Source organism: Talpa europaea, assembly GCF_964194135.1.
Source record: "Talpa europaea genome assembly, contig: HAP1_SCAFFOLD_417, whole genome shotgun sequence".
NCBI classification, from domain to species: Eukaryota; Metazoa; Chordata; class Mammalia; order Eulipotyphla; family Talpidae; genus Talpa; species Talpa europaea.
The window spans coordinates 6,655-24,990 of NW_028167740.1; the positions used below are offsets into that span (position 1 = coordinate 6,655).

The window sequence follows — 18,336 nt, forward strand, 5'->3', positions numbered from 1 at the left end:
TGGGGGCAGACCCAGTACTCTGGGGACCCTTGCTCGAGGCTGAGGTCCCGGAGGGCAAGGGTGACAGATAGGAGCCACCAGGGGAGGAGTGACCCCAGGGGACATGGGTTGGCCTGCTGCTCTGGCCTAGTCAGAAACAGGTGTGGACAGCAGTGCGGTGCCACGGTGTCCTGTGGGGCGCAGTCTCCCCTCCTGAGCAGCCCCCCGCACCAGGCACGTTTGCGAGGCGCCACGCATGTGCATGTGGGGAGGGCCCCACACGGGTTCCCAGGCATGGAGTGCAGCACAGCAGCCCCCACCCTCTCAGCTCCTCCGAGAACTTGAGGGATGGCCCCCGAGTCGTACCAGGAGGCTGGAGCAGTCAAGGAGGAGGATTTCTCCTCCACGGTGATTGAAGAGCCGGGCGGCAGCCACGTGGAGCCTGCAGCTGGCACACCTGCAGACCTGCCCTCGCCCACCTGCCCGCAGGACGCCAAGTCCAGCTACATCAATCGGTAGTGAGGAGGTGGGCGACCAGCCCCTGGCCAGGCCAGCCGACAGCAGGGCCTGACCAAGCAGCTGGCATTGCAGGTTGGCACCTGAGGTCCTGGACCCCAGCACCCTGCGGCTGCTGTGGGGGCAGCGTGACCTGGAGGTCCAGGCGCTGCGGTGGGCCATCTGGAACCGCCAGGAGGCCCGGCACTGCCACATCCTGCAGGAGGTGCTGGGGCTTCCGCCGGAGAGGTCAGCCTCGGGGCCCCCGTGCGCAGCCTGGTCTGCTTGCGTGTTCAGCTGTGGGTCAGGCGAGGGGCCAGCCCGCCTCAGTGCAGACCCCAGCCCTGGCCTTCCCCCCGCTTGCACCTTCCCTGCCCCGCCCCACCCCGCCCCTAAGAATGTTAATGCTGCGTCAGCTGCCCGGCCCGGGATGCAGTCCAGGGCACCGCACCACAGCTGCCCCTCATGGCAGCGGAAGGGGCCCGGCTGCAGCCTGATGCTGAGATGGGCCCTGAGCCCGTCCCCCCAGGAGCGGGCTGGGCCAGGAAAAGCTGCTGCAGAACCAGGTCCAGAAGCTGACTGTGGAGCTGAAGGAGGAGAAGGAGCGGGCAGAGCAGGTGACGCAGCGTGGGCCAGACGGGCGGAGCGGATGAGACGGTGCGGGCCAGGCAGGTCTGGACCGGGTGGATCTGGAGCTGGCCTCCCTACCTGTGCGCCCGAGCAGGTGAAGGCGCACCTGGAGCAGCGGCTGCAGCACGCGCTCAGCACCCTGCAGCAGCTGGAGGCCCAGCTCCATGTCTTCCAGAAGTCCTGCCTCCTGCAGCTGGCCCGCGCCTCTTGGCTGGGCTGCATGCTGCGTTCCTCCACTGGCAGCGTGGAGGTGCGCCTCCCCAGCCTGGCTGCCCCTCACCTGGGTGCCTGACTGGGCCCCGGGCCCACCTGGTGGTCTCCAGCTCTGCAGGACCTAGTGCCAGAGAGGCCAAAGGGGAGACTCCTGGGGGCAGATGCTCTTCGCGAGGCCCTGCCTCTGGTCCCCTCCTGTAGGTGGTGACTGCAGAGACCCTGATGGACCCCATTGAGCTCTCTGACAATGACCAGGCCCCCACTGCTGGGGAGGTGAGCAGCCCCTTGCCCGTCGGCGCCTTTATGGGGGCTGGCCTGCAGCAGCAGGGGGGGCTCACCTGCCTGTGGCTTCCCCAGCAGCACTTCCGGCTGGAGGACGTGGACTGGAACAGCATTGCTCACCGGTACCCCAACCTCTTCAGCAACATCGAGTCCAACTTGGAGCACAAGTAACTCCCCAGGGCCAGGGAGAAGAGGGCTTGCCTGGGCACTGAGGGCCGGGGTGCAAGTCAAGAGCCACCCCCAATGTCCCCCTGGGAAACTCCCTTAACCCCCCCCAGAGTCAGTTCTCTGACCTATTGTCCAGGCTGGGCCTGGGGGTCCCCTCCGGGCCTCCTCTGTCCCTGCTCAAGCTGGGCCCCAGGCCTGCGAGGAGGACATGTAGGGCAGGGTGGGGCCTGGAGTCGAAGCCCACGGACCACCAGCAGATGGTGGCCCCAGGTCTCTCAGGCCCATGTCTCTCAGGCTGCCGCCGCCAGGTGAGCTCCCACCGGCCGCCCCCGAGGAGGACCAGAGCTGGACACCGCACAAGCACAAGGAGCGGCGTCTCAAGAGTGTCGAGTGGTGCTCCCTGCCCTTCGTGGGCGGCAGCAGCTCGGGCAGCGCCGACTCTGACTCCAGCAGCAACCAGCAGGATGCCCGCCATCCTGCTCAGAAGGGCCCGAGGCACTGGCCGGGCCATGAGGCAACCGAGGCCAAGGAGGCGCAGGCACAGCCCAAAGGTGGCGTGGGCGGTCTCTCTGGCCCCTCCCCGCCAGCCCCGAAGGGCCGAGGGGCTTCCAAAGGGCTCCAGGACACCCCCCAGGGCTGGGAGGTCTTCGAGCTGCCCCGCCAGCCCGTGGCTCGCAGGCCGCAGCCATCCTTCCTGCCCGCTCATCTTCCTGCACTGCAGGCGGGCCTCTTGGGAGACGTCCTGAGTGGATGCTCCACACGGGGTCCCCTTCCTGGACAGGCCTCTCTCTGGGGCTCCAGAAAACCCACTCGGACCTGCTGGGCAAGACAGTCTCGGCTCCAAGCCTCGAACCCCAGGACGCAGAGCACCAGCCAAGGTGAGGGGCTGACTGGCCCGATGTGGGGACAGAGGAGGGGTGAGGTGGAGCATCCTGCCCGGGCTGAGGGGCTGGCGGCGCTGCACAGTGCCCGGCGCCCTCTGCCAGCCCCAGTCAGGTCGCCTCCTGCCTGAGGATCATGGCTGTGAGCCGCCAGGAGAGGTTTGTCCGCATCCTCAACCAGTCGCTGGAGGAGACGGCTGACCTGGGCGGCCTGGTGCTCCAGCAGCGCGTGGGCGCCGCCCCAGTGTGCAGCTACCGCTTCCCTCCCCGCACACAGCTGGCGCCCAGGCACATCATCACGGTGGGTCCCGCGGTGCCCCCACCCCCTGACCCTCCCCCTGTGCCTGCCCACTGCCCTGACCCACCGCCCACGATGTCGCCAGGTGTGGGGCGAGGGCACCGCCAGCCCCAAGAAGCAGCTGCTCCCCTCACTGGGCCGGGAGCCCGTGCACTTCCACAGCGGCCCCGGCTGCGTGACCCTCCTCCTGAGCCCCAAGGGCGAGGTGAGGAGGCGGGAGGGGGCCCCTGCAGGCCTGGGGGCCCCTGTGACAGCGCTGCTCGGCCCGCAGGTCCTCAGCGAGCACCGGGCCCCGCACTGCGTGACCGCAGCCTCCAGGATCTTCGCAGACAACACGGACTTGTCCATCGACCGCTTCCCGGTCCTGGAGGCCCCGCCCGGCCCCCTCGCAGGCGCGCAGCCCCGCCAGCCCCGCCAGCCTGGACCCCCGCCCAAAGGCCGGGCGCTGCGGCGGACACGGGGGTGCGGGCGGCGGGTCCCTCGAGCTCGCCTTCCTCCCCGGGCCAGGAGACCCTGCAAGGGCCACCCCGGGTCCCGCCAGAGGCACCACCCACCTCCCCCGCCCTGCCCGCGCCGGGGCCCCGTGCAGCCCCCCCACCCCCGGGCTGGCCCCCCAGGGCCGCTCCCTCCCGCGGGCGCCCCGACCTCAGGACACCCCTCGCCCTCCAGGACGCGGGTCCTCCTGCCCCGCCTGGGCGCCTGCAAGCCCCGCCGCCCGCGGGAGGCCGCGCGGCCCAAAGGCGCCGAGGCGCGCACGCCCGAGCTCCTGCCGCGCGTGGCCGGTGAGCGCGGGGGGGGGGGGCGGCAGGGGGCGCGAGGGGTGGGGGGCGGCGGGCGGGGAGGGGCGGCGCGGCCGCACGCAGTCTTGTCCCACGCAGAGGCCGGGCCGGGCCTCGAGGACTGCGGGGCCGGGAAGGAGCGCAGGACCCGGGTGAGCGACCGCGGCCGAGGGGCCGGCAGCGCCCCCCGCGCCCCCGCCCCGCCCCGCCCTGGCCCCGCCCCGGCCCCGCCCCGCCCCGGCCCCTCCCCGCCCCGGCCCACCGCCCACGCCCCGCCCCCTCCTGCCCCCGCCCACCGACCCGACCCCGCCCCTCCCTAAGCGCGCCCCGTCCCCCCCTGGCCCCGCCCCGCGACCCGGCCCCGCCCCTCCCTAAGCGCGCCCTGCCCCCGACCTTGGCCCCGCCCCGCTGCCCGCCCCCTCCCCTCCCTGAACCCGCCCCGACCTTGGCCCCGCCCCTCCCCAAGCGCGCCCCTCCCCTTCCTGGCCCCGCCCCTCCCTAAGAGCGCCCCGCCCCGCCCCCGACCTTGGCCCCGCCCCGCCCTAGGCGCGCCTGCCCCGCCCCCGACCTTGGCCCCGCCCCTTCCTAAGAGCGCCCCGCCCCCCGGCCTTGGCCCCGCCCCTCCCTAAATGCGCCCCCCCGACCTTGGCCCCGCCCCTCCCTAAGCACGCCCCGCCCCCGCACTTGGCCCCGCCCCTTCCTAAGCGCGCGCCCCCGCAGGTGGGCGGCAGCAGCGCGGGCCTCGGCGGCGCGGGCCGCAGCAGCGCGGGCGGCGGGGCGCGGGCCCCGCGGAGCACCGCCGAGAGCCGGCCCGGCGTCCTCAGCCGCCCGCCCTTCGCCACGGACATGTGCGGGCGGGTGCGGGGCCGCTGCGGGCCCGCGTAGGGCGCGGGCGCCCCGCAACACAGCGCTGCGCCCCGCAACACAGCGCTGCGCCCCGCAACACAGCGCTGCGCCCCGCAATACAGCGCTGCGCCCCGGCGGCCGGCGTGTGGTGGTGGCGGCGGCGCGGCGAGCCGAGGCGGCTGCGGAGCGAGCTGAGCCGTTTATTGGGCCCGGGCCGGGCCGGGCCGGGGCGGGGGTGGGCGCGCCCCGGGGTCACCCACCCTTGCAGGCCCCCCTCCCCGCAGGGCGCCCGCCCCGGGAGGCCGCCGGCGCGGGCGCTGGGGGGGCGGCCTGGCCTCCGCGGGGTCCGCCTCGCGGCTCTGGGCTCCGAGGCCGCGTCGCCTCCGACACCGGGGCCCACCCCGGGGCGCGCGGCCGTGGGGGCTCCGGCCGGGCCGGCGTGAGCGGCTCAGCTGCGGCAGGCGCCGGAGGCCGCTGCTGGCTTCGCGACCCCCCGGCTGCCCAAGGCTCTGAGCCGGCGGCCCCGGAGCGGCAGCTCTGTGGCCCCCGCGGAGCCGCTGCCGGCACCAGGCGGCCGCGGGAGCCTGGGGGGGCAGGGGCTCAGGGTGCGCCCCGGGGTCCTGGGCAGCTCTGGAAAACAAGGGAAGAGCCTGCAAGGGCCCCACACGGCCTCCAGGAGCCCCCAGGCAGGGCTGGGGTCCACCACGGCCGCACTGCGCCCCCTCCCCGAGGACCCGCCTCTCCCCGGGGCGCTGCGGCCACTGGGCCAAACCCAGCTCTGGGAGGCCGAGGCCAAGGGCCTGGGGCAGCCGGGTCCTCTTACGTCCCCAGGAGGCCCCCGGGCCCGCACACTCTGTCCCCCCCGGGCCCGCACACTCTGCCCGGCTCTCCCTCCTGGCTGGCTGCTGGCTCCCCCGGGCTCCCCGGCCTCAGCGCCCCCAGCCGCCCCAGCCCAAGTCCCGGCCAGAGAGCACAGGTGGAACCCGCTGACAGTGCCCCCCAGCCTCCTCCGGGGAGCCCCCCCTGCTCATCAGCCCTGGCCTCTCAAGCCGGTGTCCCTGAGTCCAAGGGCCCTGACCCTCCTGCCCTGGCCTCGGTTCCTGCTCCCCTGAGGGCCCCCCAGGGGCTGGTCCATCTCCTGGCCCCTTGCTGCCCACAGCCCCAGGGGACCCCTCGGCCTGCGCTCTGGAGTGCTCTCTGTGCAGCCCCGCGGCCTCATGGCCTGCGGGCTGGGGGCTCCCGGCGGCTGGGCTGGTGCAGTCAGTACCTGGGGCTGGAGCTGGGTGGCCAGGGGTGTTCCTGGGCCCAGCCCGGGCCTCTTGCTCTTCAAGGCTCCTCCGAGGGCCCGGGGGGACGGTGGCCCTTTCCTGCTGGGACCCCAGGCACCTACAGGGCAGGGGCGTGTGGGGGCAGGTTGCAGATCGGCCCCCCCAGAGCCCGCCTGGGAAAAGTGTGACGCTGGCAGGGCCACGGGGTCCTCCAGCCACACCAGCGACCACTCTGGCCAGCGACCAGTCGGCCGGCAAGGTGGCGCCTGGCACCCCTCCCAGGCAGCAGGGCGGGCGCACGTACACGCGCACACTCGCGCACACAGTGCCGGGGGGGGCACCCACCACAGGTGAGCTTCCCGCCAGGCCCGAAGCCCCGCCGTGGACGGGAGGCCGCAGCCGTCCGCAGGGTCAGGTGCTGGGGTGGCGGCTCCGGTGGCCGGGTCCTTGGGCCGGTGTGGGGGCTGCCCCAGAGGTGCCTGCGCCTGTGAGGGAGTGGGTTGGCTTGGGGGCCGCGGCTGGAGGAGCGGGGTGGGCAGCAGCCCGGGGGATGGAGGCCTCTCCCTGGGGCGGGGGAGGGAGAGCCGCCCCGGGCCTGCTGCGGGAGCGGAGCCAGCACGCTGGCTGGAACTGGGGCCCCGTGCCGGGTCCCGGCCCCCCGCTGGACGGCATACCTGGCCCCGGCGCCTGCGCTCCCACAGGCCCTTGGTGGGGTTCCCGCAGAGGACTCTGCTGGCGCCTGCAGAAGAGGGTGTGCCAGGGTCTGGCTGGCCCGAGGGGCTGCAGGCCCCTCCTCCTGCCAAGGGGGCCGGTTACCGTGGGTGAGCGCGCTGGTGTCATCCTCTGGGGCCGCATCCGTGGGCAGCAGGCCTTCGGGCAGGGGCCCTCCGGGGGCCAGAAGGGAGAAGGGCCAGGGCCTGGGGGCCGGGGGCCGGGGCTCGGGCAGGGGCGGCTCAGGGTCATGGCTCCGGACGGGGGCTTCACGGGGCCGACCTGCCCGAGGTCAGAACCCGTCACCAGAGACTGCCTGTCTGGGGCCAGCCCAGAGCCCACCCGGTCACGTCCACGGGCTCAGGCCCGTCCCCCAGCACCCGTCTCCCGCGGCGCCGGCCCTGGGCAGCGAGCAGGGCCTGGGGTGGGCTCAGCGCGATTGGGGCTCGGTGGGCCAGGGCCGCGGGCCTGGCGGGTGCTGCCGTACCCGGCTGGGGAAGCCGGCCTTCCAGGACACCGCCCCCCTTGATGGCCTCCGTCACCGTGAGCCAGTCCTGGTCCAGCTTTGGGGAGGCGGGCGGGCCCGTGTGTGAGACCGGCACGTCGTCCAGGACCCGCAGCTGGGGGATGAGGCGCCTGACCTCGGCCCGGTAGTTGTAGTCGGGGGTCACCTGCGGGGACGGGCGTGGGGCCTGGCCCAGGGCCCTTCAGGCCAGCCGCGCGGGGACGCGCCTGGACGCCAGAGACTGCGCCCACCCATGACCTCACTTCTCCGGCTCCCCGCCAGGGTCCCCCCAGGCAGGCGGGGGGGCTCAGCACAGGCCTGCGGGGTGACCTCCGAGCCAGGGGCGGGCGGGCCCGGGCAGGTGCGTGCGTGAGCGTGGGTGTGTGCACGCGAGTGTGCTCCTGTCTGTGGAGACTCCCGGGTGGCACCTGCGTGGGGGCGGGGACAGGCCTGGGGGTCCCGGGCTGGCCCCTGGACGCACTGCAGCTTCCCGCGGCCACAGGCCAGGTGGGCGCCCCATGGCGGGGAGGCGGGACCCGGGGACTCCACCGCCAGCCTGCGGGCCACCCCAGTGGGCTCAGGACCAGGGTCCTGCGGGCGCGTGGGCGCAGTACCTCGTGGGGGGGGCCGGGGCCGGGCCGCAGGCACACCAGGTTGCCCTGGAGGGTGAGCGTGGCCAGCCGCGGGCAGAGCTGCAGGTAGCGCACCTGCCCCAGGTCCTCCACGCCGTTGCCCTCCAGGTCCAGCACCTCCAGCTGGTCCAGCAGGCACAGCGGGCTCAGGTCCGAGACGTCGTTGAAGGAGGCGTACAGCTCCTGCACAGCGCGGGGTCAGCCGTGCCCGGCGCCCCGCCCCAGCCCGCGCCCCCACACTCACCCTCAGCGCCGGGAAGGAGCCGACACCGTCCAGGTCGGCCAGGCCGCAGCGGGCCAGCCACAGCACCCGCAGGTGGCCCAGGGAGGTGCCCAGGTCTCTGCGGAGGGTGGGGCAGGGTGGTCAGTGCCTCTTGAGTGGGGCGCAGGCCGGGCCGTGGAGGCAGTCGGGGGAGGGTGCTGTGAGGGGGGCTCTGGCACTGCAGTTCCTGGCCTTCCCCCCTTGCTGCGCCCACCTGGTCTGGGGCACAGGCGGGAGCCCCGCACTCCCCAAGCTCCCCAGGGCCTGGCCGCGGGACCTGCCCTGTGCTGGAGGCCCAGCCAGACGCTGCGGTGGAGGTGAGCCGGGGACCCCAGCAGGGCGGCCCGGGGCGCTCCCCCTACTCCCGCTGGTCTGTCTGGAGGCTTCCCCAAGTCCCAGCCTCCCCAGCCCCGCTCTCAGACCAGGCCCTCCGCCTCCCTGGCCCCCTCCCCCACCCCCAGCAGCAACGCTGTCCCCGTGGGGTGAGGTGGCTGGTTTGGGGGGCCCCACCGTGGTGGCCCCGAGCCTGATCCTGCGGGCCTGGCTGCCCCCCCAGCTGCGTGGGTTCCTCCTCGGGCGGTTGCTGCGGGGGCGTCTCCTGTATCCTGAGGTTGCGCCCCCCCCCCCCCGCATGGTGAACCCCTCGTCCCTCATCTCCAGCTCCCTGTCCACGCGGGTCCAAGCCCCCTCCCGTGTCTGCATGGACTCTCGTCCTATGTCTCAGCTGCGCGCCACCCCCCCGCCGTGGGCCCCACGTGGGGACACCCAGGCCCCCCATGGGCGCATCCCTCAGGAGGGGCTCGGGCTCCGCTCCTGGCAGCTGGTGCCGTGTCGCGCTGCCCTCCCCCTGCGGGGTGTCCTCGCCCGTCCCCTGGCCTCGGGTGTTTCTGGGGAGAAGTCTGAGGAGGCTGCCCCTCGCCAGTCTCCTTGCTCCCGCGGCGCTGCTACGAGGAGACTCGAGTCCCTCTGCCTGCCCCCCACGTTCCACTCTGCCGGCCCCCCGCCCCCAGGCTGTCCCGGGCACCCTTCGGCCTCTCCCGCCTGTCATTCCCCTGCCCACATCTTCCCCCCTTGGCCAGGACACCCGGGCCCCACTGCGGGGAGACCAGGACCCCATGTGTCTTCCGGGTGACCCCCTCCCCATCCAGAAACAGGGCACCCTGGTGCCACAGGAGACTGGGCACCAGGGAGTGACAGATACTTTGAATCAGAGCCCCAAAGGGCGCCCCCAGCTCTGTGGGGCCTGGGCGGGGCGGGGGGCGGCAGGGGAGGAACTAGCGGGACGGGGAGCTGCCGGGCGCCGGGGTCCAGGGCGGACTGTGTCCAGAGCGGTCCTGGGGCGAGACTGGCCGAGACCGGGGAGGCGACGGGGTGACAGCACGTGGCGGAGGCAGCGTCCCAGCCGCCGCAGCCCCCGACAGCCTGGGCGAGGCTATGCGACCCCGAGGGGTGCGGTGAGGGCGGGGGCCCGGGGGAATCGTGCACATGGTGGGGGCGACTCTGAGAAGAGATCCAAGGGCCGGCAGAAGCACTCCCGGGGTCAGAGTCCGGGATTCAGCATTTTCAGATCTTCGGCGATTCCGGGGTCCGCCAGCCCCGCCCCCACCGCTCGGGCCTCCCGGCGGGCCGGGGCGGGCTCTGAAGGCCGTGGAGAGGCGCCAGCTGCCCACCTCAGAGGGAACGTCCGGAGGCTTTGCTGGCCGAGAGACAGAAGCCGCTCCCAGCCCCGCTGCTGCCGGGCCGGAGGGGCCCAGGGCGGGCCTCGCCGAGCCGTGAGCGCACGCGGGCCGGGTGGCTCGGCCGCTGCAGCTGCTGGTCGCAGTGTCGGGTGCCTGGTGCTGCGCGGGGGCGTCTCGGGGGCTCCAGGAGCCTCTCCTCTTGCAGCTCCTGCTGCCTCGCAAGCTGGATCCCGGCCCGTGGTCCGGCTGCCGCGTGCTCCGGGCCTCCGTGGCAGAGACACCATCTTGGGAGCATTTGGGTTTAGGACTTTAAAAACGGGCACAGCTTCGGGAGAGGTAAACAGCCATTTTTGGCCTCAGCGGCTTTTTTCCCTGGTTGTAAAATAAACCCCATTATTGTTCTCTGAGCCTGCGTGGTCTTGCGGTTGTGCACACGGGTGAAGAACTCAGCTGGTGACGGCTGGACTAGTTGGGCACGTCCTTGGCCAGCGTTAGTGACCCTTGCTTCCTGGTGTCAGTTGGCGAGCCGGCCAGGAGCCAAGAGCCCGGAGACACACAGGCCCCAGGCGCCCCCCCACCGCCTCCCCTGCCCCAGGCGCCCCCCCACCTCCAGGTCAGTGCTAAAAATAGCTTCTGAGTCGCTGTCTCGGAACAGACATCTCCCGCGTCCACAGTCAGTTCTGCAGGAAGCCTCAAAGTTGACTGGTGGGAAAGAACCATTCGATGGAGCCAAACCCTAGTTCCAGAGCGGCGCGGTGTGGGCCGCTCTTGCGCATGCAGCCCTGCCGTGCGAGGGAGGCCGTCGGTGGCCAGGGGTCAAGGAGGCAAGCCCCTTGACAGACGGACGGCCACCCGCCGGAGGGCACGCCCGCTGGCCACAGCACCGCCACCCGCAGGTGTTGGAGGGTGCAATTCGGTGAGTACGGGATAAAGATGCAACGTTCCCAGGCGCTACAGGCCTGTTTATAAAGATCGGTCGTTTCCATGGATTTAAGAACCTGTTCCACGTCGGCGGTGGTCCAGCACCTTGCCCTAGCCAGCCAGGAGGCACGGCACAACCAGCACCTCACTGGCCGCCATGAACACCAGGTAAGCGGTGGGATTAATTCCACTCCAGATTCAGGGGCCCTGGCTTTGGGGGGAGGCGGGTATCCTTCCCCATGCGGGGCAGCAGCTAGGCAGGCCGCCCTCTTGCTGCCTCTGGCTGGCAAGGAGACTGGGGTGTGCGTGGGGACCTGCCCCGCCTGTCCTTGCAGAGGGACACATTCCCTGTCATGGGGTGTGAGCCACCCCCAGATTCATGGAGTGACCTTCTAACGTAGACCCAAACTTACTTGGAAGTGGGGTCCACAGAGCACCGGGCTAAGGTCGGCCATACCGGCTGGCACAGCCAGGCGCCAGGGGCGGGCGGGGCCGGGCGCATGTGGGCCTAGCGCCCGGGGGTGGCGCCGCATCACCAGGGGAGGCCCACCTTGGGGAAAAAGCCTACTCAGTATATGTGGCAGAAAATAAAGCTGGTCCCAGGCTTGTGCCGTCATCAGAGGTGATTTGAAAGTAAACAGTGAGACCAGAAAGCAAATGGGGTCGCCTGCTCGGAGTGGGGGAGCCTTGCGGAGCCAAGCACAAGGGAACCTGTAGTGAGCCTCAGGGAGACGCCGCGGGGCGGCCGGAGAAGGGCACGTGGCCAAGGTGAGGCGGAGAGCGCCTCGTTGTCTTGATAGTTTCCACACCGGCCGCTGCGTGTCTGCGGGGGCCCCCATGCTCGCCCTCAGGAAAGGGGCGCAGAGCCATGGAGGTGGCTGCTGTGAGCTGCGGCCAGGGCAGGCGCCGGCCTCAGCTTCTGAGCAACAGGCAGAACTTTGAGGGGGACCCCCTGGCCTGGCGGCTGCCCCCACAAGCCCTCAGCAGACGGGCTCCAGCCTGGGCTCCGCAGGCGCCTGCTGTCAGGCCTGAGCCCGACAGGGCCAGGGAGGTCTGTTCCCCGCGTTTTCACCGGCGTCCCCGGAGAGCAGGCGCCTTTCCACGCGGCGGGCCGGGTCCTGTTTCCTTGGAACCACCTCCTGTCGCAAGTGGAGATTTGACAACGAGCGCCTCCCCCCGCTGCGTCCCGCGGGCCTTTGGCGTCCTCCGGGCCCGGTTGTCTTTGCTCCTGTCCCAGAGCTCGGTTCACCGACTCCACGGCAGGGTTGTGTCCCTGCGGCGGCCGCGCGGGGGGCAGCGGGCCCAGCCGCTCGTCGGGGGAGCGCCTGCCTTCCACGAAAGCCTTCAGAGCTCCCTGAACCAGGTGAGCTGCCCGCCCCGCGGCCGCCCTCAGGCCCCTGCCCGACAGGTGAGTGGGTTGCCGGACACCTGCAGTCCGTCCGGCTAAGGGACCGTCAGGGACGTGAGGCAGCTGTGCGCGACCCGGAGCAGGTAAACGCGGAAACCGGGCAGACGTTTGCCGCGGGGTTGCGCTAACAAATGTCGTGGCATCACCTCATCCAGAAATAACAGGGCGTGGCGTTGAGAGCCCCGCTCAGGGCGACGTCTGGGGAAGTTGCCAGAAGTTTGGCTCATCTCCCTACTGGCCCCTGGCCCTGGCTGCACGAGGCCAGCAGCACTTCATAAAAACCGTTTTGTTCAAACAGCAGAAATAAACCAAACGTCTTTTCTGTTCCCTTCTCTCTGGCGGCGGCCCCAGCCCCGTTCGGCTGTCCTTGGATGTGAACTTGGCTTTGGGGGCGTCACAGGGCCCTGCGGGCCATGGAGACCCTCGCTGGACGGTGACCCTTTGCCGAAGGTCAGTGGCTGCTGTTCAGCGACCGCAGTGTGGTCCTCGGGGACCTTGTTAGCCACACGACCGACCTGACCAGACCACAGGCTCTGGGTGACACATGTCTCCCTCAGCAGGTGGCTCTGACCGATGGGGGTGGGGTGGGGGGCAGGAGCTGCTGGGGCCAGGCAGGCTGGGGGGCGGCCCGGGGGGAGCTGCAAGTGCGGGAGGCTCTCCAGGAGGGAAGCCCAGGAGCGCCCCTGGCCCTGGGTCAACCCACCCAGAGGGACCCCGACACAGGGAGACTCCACTGCCCGGGATGGGCCCCACCCCAGGTCAGTGGGCCGGGCGTGGCCAGTGCCTCAGGGGCTCCAGCCGCAGATGCTGACCCTTCCTTGAGCCCCGCCCCTGGAGGGTGCTCACCTCACTGAGCCCAGGCGGCTGCCGTTCAGCTTCAGCTGGCTGAGCTTGGGCAAGTGCACCCCTGTGGGGCACAGGAAGGAGACTGGGTGGCGGCCCTTTATGCGCCGGCCTTGCCCCGGCTCCAGGCCCCGGCTGGGACGCAGGCGCACAGGGAGGGCGGGGCACAGGGCTGCCGGGGAGCTGCTGCACCCCCAGACCACGCCGTCCCTCAGCACACAGCATGGGGTGCCAGGCCATGGGGACCCTCCAGCTCACATCCCTGTGTAACCCAAGGATCCTGGGGAAGGGGTACAGGGAGGGCTTAGGGGCTGCAGGGCAGGCTGGTGGGCACAGGGAAGGGCAAGGCATACGAGTGGGCGGGGCCTGGGTGCCTGTGGCCTCAGAGCAGCCTGGCCTAGGGTGCAGGCGCCCGGGGCGGGGGTCGAGCTCTCACCGAAGCTCCCCAGGCTGTGCTCGCGGGTGTCCACGCGCAGCTCCAGCACAGTCACTTGCCGGAGGTCACTCACCTGGGCCAGGGCCTGCTGCAGAAACAACGGGACAGCCCGGAGTAGGCGGGGTGTGGCATTGGCCCCGAGCTGCCTCTGATGGCCATGGGGGCTTCGGCAGGTGATGGCAAGGACATGAGTGGAGGCTGATGGGCCCTTGCCGAGGGCTGGACCCTGCCGAGGGCTGGACTCTGCCGAGGACTGGACCCTGCTGAGGGCTGAGGGCTGCCAGGGGCCCTGGGACAGGCCAAAGTGGCCTGGAGCCGCCATGCACAACAGGACGTTCACACCACAAGCCTCTGTGTCTGGGGCTGCTTCGCACGCAGCAAGTAGGGTCTCCACGCTGGCCGGATGGCAGCCATGACAAGGGCCCTGAAGGACCCGGGTCTGGGGTTAGGGAGAGGGCTGCAGGGGCGGAAAGAGGGGGACCAGTGTCGCGGCCTTGGAGCATTCATAAGACCCCGACAGAATCCTGGACGGTGTGGAGGGCAAGGATGACCTCGTGACCTCGGGCAGCGCCCCAAGCTGGTGCCTGGGATCTGCCCCAGAGGATGCTCAGGGCAGGACGGCAAGGGCGCTGGAGGCTCCGGGCTTCAGAGCCAGAGGGTGCTCTCGCCTCCCTTTGTCTCAGGAAAGCCCGGGAATGGCTTGGCGGAGACAGCCCCGGCCAGAGCCTCGGGGAGAAGTGGGTGGCCTGGTCCGCGCAGGGGCTGCGGGGCTGCGGCGAGGCCGCCAGGAAGCCAGTCACCCCAGCTTCCAGTGGGCGGTGGCGTCACATGGTGGCCCAAAAAGGACGGGCCTGTGGGGCGTGTCCCCAGACAAGGGCCGGGCGGACGCTCCCCACTGGATGCTGGTGTCACTGTGGCCCCAGGAGGCCGGACGCAGACCCCCCCACCCCGCAGAGCTCCCAGGGCACCCCTCCCGCTGTGAATCCAGACCTGGCATGTGAGGGTGCGGAGCCCTGCTGAGGACCTGCCTCCAGTCCTGCACGTGTGGGTGCCGTGAGGAGCTGCGGGTGGACCGGGGCCCTGAGGTGACCCTCCACCCTGCACCAGGGCAGAGCGGGCGCTGGCTGCAGGGCGCAGAGGCCCCACCAGGGCGGGCGTGGGAAGGGGCTGGCGGTGCACACGGCGCAGGAGCCGGCCACCCGCCCGTGGCTCTAGAGAAGTTACCCCAAAGGCGCCCAAGGCCAAAGCCCAAAAGCCAAAGCCCAGGGCTACACAACACAACACCCACGGCCGGGGCCTGTGGCTAGAGCCCATCCAGGGACAGGCCCCGACGGGGGGAAGGTCAGTCTGTGGGTCTCCCTGGCGCGCAACTGCTCAGGCCTCGGGCTCAGGGACAGACAGGGAGACGGGGCTCACTGTGGCCGCATGGGCGGCCGCCTCCCCCAGGAGGCCTCCGGGATGGTCACACTGGTCACCGGGAGTCTGGACCACACTGGCCAGTAGTGACGGTCACTGCTGGTCCCCTGAGGTGCTGTCAGAGACACCCAGTGCGCGCAGCTCTGTGAGAAGTTGGGTGACACCAACAACAGCTCTTTGAGACACCAGGACTGGCCTTGGGGCTCCTTTTCCTGCCCCCCCAGACCAGCAAGGCCCCCCTTCCTCCAGAGGCAGCACAGCCCCCAGCCCCCTGCCGCTGCCTTACAGCCTCTCTCAGGGAGCCCCACCCACAGGTCTGATTGGACTGTTTCAATCCTTGGCTGGCTGGACCATTCGGCACCAGTCAGCTCGGAGCTCGCACCTGATCCATCCCTTCCACAGTGCAGGAAGTGCACATAGAGGGCGGTTGCTGGGCTGCGAGCCACGGCCCTCGCTGCCTGCCCTTGCTGGGGTCTCGGCCCTCCAGCTGACAATGGCCAGCGAGGGGGGGGGTCTGGGGGGCCCTGCTTGGGTGTGGGGCGCAGGGCTGCCCAATAGGGCACAGATGGGAACTTGCTGGGCCTTAGGGCGAGCTCAACCCTGCACCCCAGACTCAGGAGAAAGTCTCTTGCCCCAGAGGTGGTCGGGGCGCCCCAAGCCCACCTGGCCGGCCCAGATACCTGGTTCCTTCCTCTGGCCCACATCTCCGCTCCCCAGCGCCCTTCGCACTGAGTGCTGTGCCCTTGGCGGGGGCATCCTGCCCCCCGTCACTGCTGGGAGGCACAGCCTCCTTCCTGGCTCACGCGGCCCCGGAGCCCAGGGCTGGCACTCCGCCCGTGCCCAACACTCACCAGCCGAGCAGGCGACAGGTAGTCCTCCACCAGCTGCTCCCCAAGGCCGCGCCCCGGGCCCCCTGGGGCCTTGCTCTGCGGGCTGGGGTTGTGCAGCCCCCGCCAGCTCAGCTCTCGCACCTGCACACGGGCCGTGCTGGGCCGGGACGCGTGGCTCAGTCCTGGCCTGGGTCCATCCGCCTCCGCCCTGCGGCCAGGCAGAGGGCAGAGCCACTGAGTGGTCTCCTGCTCACCCGGCCCACTTGAGACGCCCTACGGCCCTTGACACCTCCCGATACCCAACAAGTGCCTGGGCCTCCCAGAGCAGGCTCCTGGCCTGGCCCGGGGTGCCCTCGCCTGCTTGGGGGGAGTCCTGCCCACAGCCTGGGTTCACACCCTAGCCAGGTGGGGGCCCTCAGGGTCCACAGCACCTGCTGATTCCAGCCCCCCACCTGCGGCCCCAAGTCTGCTCTGGGCGGGGAGGGGCAGGGGACGGGGGCTGAGGCGGTGTGCCCAGCTGCCCAGTGCCACTGCTGCCTCAGGTCCTGGCCTTAAGCCCTCCACCAGGTGGGCCCTGAGCCCGAGCCCAGCACCAGGTCCCACCTGTGCTGGGAGCCCCTTACCTGGCGGCAGCTGCCTCTTCCCACCGTGGGTCAAACATCCGGGCAGGGGGCTGGCATGTGGCCCTGGGGGCACCTTCAAGAGACTATGGGTTGGACCTTGGGCAGGTCAGTGTGGCCAGGGGCACATGGACAGGCTGGGCCAAGGCCACAGGGCCCACAGGCCAGCAGCATGGAGGCAGCAGGGGCTGTCGGCCTGGGCCTGGCCCTCAGTCCCCTTTGACCGTCCTGACAGGGAGCCTGGCCTGACAGGGAGACAGGGCCAGGCGGGTGCCTGCCTGGGTCCCTCCAGTGCAAGTGCCCGGTCACCATTCAAATTCCTACACCTCTCGACCCGCCCGCCTCCAAAGGGGCCCTCGAGCTGCCCGGCCCCATGGCGAGGGCAGAGCCACACCTGCTTGCTGGTGTTGCTCCATCAGGGCTTGGGCGCCGTGTCCCCAGGGTGGAGGGTCCGGCTCCCTCCGGCCGAGTCCCGGCCCTACGCCCCCCGCTGCTCTCTCCCGCCCTTCCAGGCCTGCTTTCCCAGGAGACTGACCTTCACAGCCTCTGCCGCAGCTCTGGCCGCCTGCAGGCCTCCCCGGGGTCTGGTGGGCTGGGCCGGCGGTGGTCTGCGTGGCCACGCCCGCTCACATTGCCCTCCAACTGTGGATGTGCTGCAGCTTGCTGGCCTGCCTCCTGCTCATTGGCCTCCGTGGACATCCGGGTTTCCCCCTGGCCATCACACCAGAGACCCCCCCACTTGGGCCGGGAGAGTGCTCGGCTGGGCTTTGGCAGACGTGCTGGGCTCCTGGGCCTCGGTGGCCTCGTCTGGAAAGTGACCTGGACACCAAGGGTCAGGGGAGGCGGGAACTTTCAGGGAGGCCCAGTGCTCCGCCTCATGCCGTTTCGGCCGGGATATCTTTGCAGAGGAGCCCTCCGCAGCCTGCCTTTCCCCAGCTGGAGAAGGGCCGGGTGCCAGGAAGGAGACCCTCCTGCCAGGGCCTGCCCATGACTAGGCCCGGGGGGCTGAGCCCAGGGGGTCCAGGGCCAGACGGGGCTGGATCTGGGGCTCCCGTCCTCACGCTGGCCCTGGCGCTCACGCACTGGCCGCGCCTGCCCGCGCTGCCACAGGCCCTGCTGGGACCAGGCCCTGCCCCGGGGTGGGCCCCAGCCCCGCCTGTAAGCCAGCGAGGGGGCGCCGGCCTGGCCCGCTCCTCGGGGAGCCCCGCATACCCGCACCTCTTCACCGGAGGGGAGGGGCGCTGAGGACCCACCTCCCCAGCAAGGAGGTCTGGGTTCCCCGCCTCTGCCTCCCCCACAAGCCGGCTTGGGGCCTCTCTAGCCGGTGACCCCCGGTCCCCGGGGCGGCCGGGGTGTGGGCAGGGTCCTGGGGGGCCCATTTGATATGTGGGGTGCCGCTGCACCCCCTCCGCGCCACAAAGTGTGGAGGCGCCGGACCCCAAGGCGCGCAGGGCTCTCACCGGAGGGAGGCGCCGGCCGGCGGGGCTGGGCTGGGCCCGGCGCCCTCCGCGGCCCTGGGGCGCTCCTCGGACGGCGGGGCTCTTCCGGCCCGGGGTTGCAGCCTGGCGCCATGGCAACGGGGGCGGGGTCCCATTTGAATATTCAAATCCCCGGAACCCCGGGCCGGGCTGGGGGCCACGCCCCCAACAGCGGGGGCCGGGCCGGGCCGGGCCGGGCGGGTCAGCCCGAGCGGTCCCCGCGGGCGCGCCTGGGGCGGGGCTTGGGGGGCGTGGGGGCGTGGGGGGCGTGGGGGCGTGGGGGCGTGGGGGGCGTGGGGGCGTGGGGGCGTGGGGGGCGTGGGGGGCGTGGGGGCGTGGGGGGCGTGGGGGTGGGCGGGGGGGGCGTGGGGGGCGTGGGGGCGTGGGGGCGTGTGGGGGCGTTGGGGTGGGGGCGTGGGGGCGTGGGGGCGTGGGGGCGTGGGGGGCGTGGGGGCGTGGGGGGCGTGGGGCGTGGGGGCGTGGGGGCGTGGGGGCGTGGGGGCGTGGGGGCGTGGGGGCGTGGGGGGCGGGGCGTGGGGGGCGTGGGGGGCGTGGGGGGCGTGGGGCCCCACCCGGGCGCCCGCGCGGACGGCAGGTGTCGGGCCCCGCCCGAGGCCCCCCAGGGCGCCGTCCCCGGGCGCGGGGCTCCGCGTGCGGCGCGGCGGGTGCCCCGGCGGAGGCCCCCGGGAAGCGGCCCTCGCGCCCCCGCCCTACGCGGGTCCCGCCGGCGCAGACGCCGCGGCCCGGGGCGCCCCG

General features: G+C 72.0%; 2 protein-coding genes across 2 annotated transcripts; one reads left to right on the forward strand and one right to left on the reverse strand.

The window, feature by feature from the left end:
- Positions 1-327: 327 nt before the first annotated feature.
- LMNTD2 (lamin tail domain containing 2) lies at positions 328-4,610 on the forward strand (the record flags this gene model as incomplete). Its single annotated transcript, XM_084259907.1, is given in 14 exon segments — positions 328-494; positions 571-723; positions 1,004-1,091; positions 1,199-1,354; positions 1,519-1,590; positions 1,678-1,766; positions 2,062-2,525; positions 2,528-2,645; positions 2,754-2,949; positions 3,032-3,151; positions 3,218-3,408; positions 3,616-3,728; positions 3,825-3,877; positions 4,446-4,610. Coding segments are annotated over 14 exon segments (2,145 nt in total).
- A 379-nt stretch (positions 4,611-4,989) lies between these two features.
- LRRC56 (leucine rich repeat containing 56) lies at positions 4,990-15,679 on the reverse strand (the record flags this gene model as incomplete). The annotated part of the gene is given in 12 exon segments (XM_084259910.1): positions 4,990-5,201; positions 5,839-5,957; positions 6,185-6,324; positions 6,514-6,578; positions 6,656-6,832; positions 7,038-7,221; positions 7,670-7,870; positions 7,932-8,028; positions 12,804-12,864; positions 13,237-13,324; positions 15,504-15,661; positions 15,664-15,679. Coding segments are annotated over 12 exon segments (1,488 nt in total). The 3' UTR covers positions 4,990-5,019.
- Positions 15,680-18,336: the final 2,657 nt, after the last annotated feature.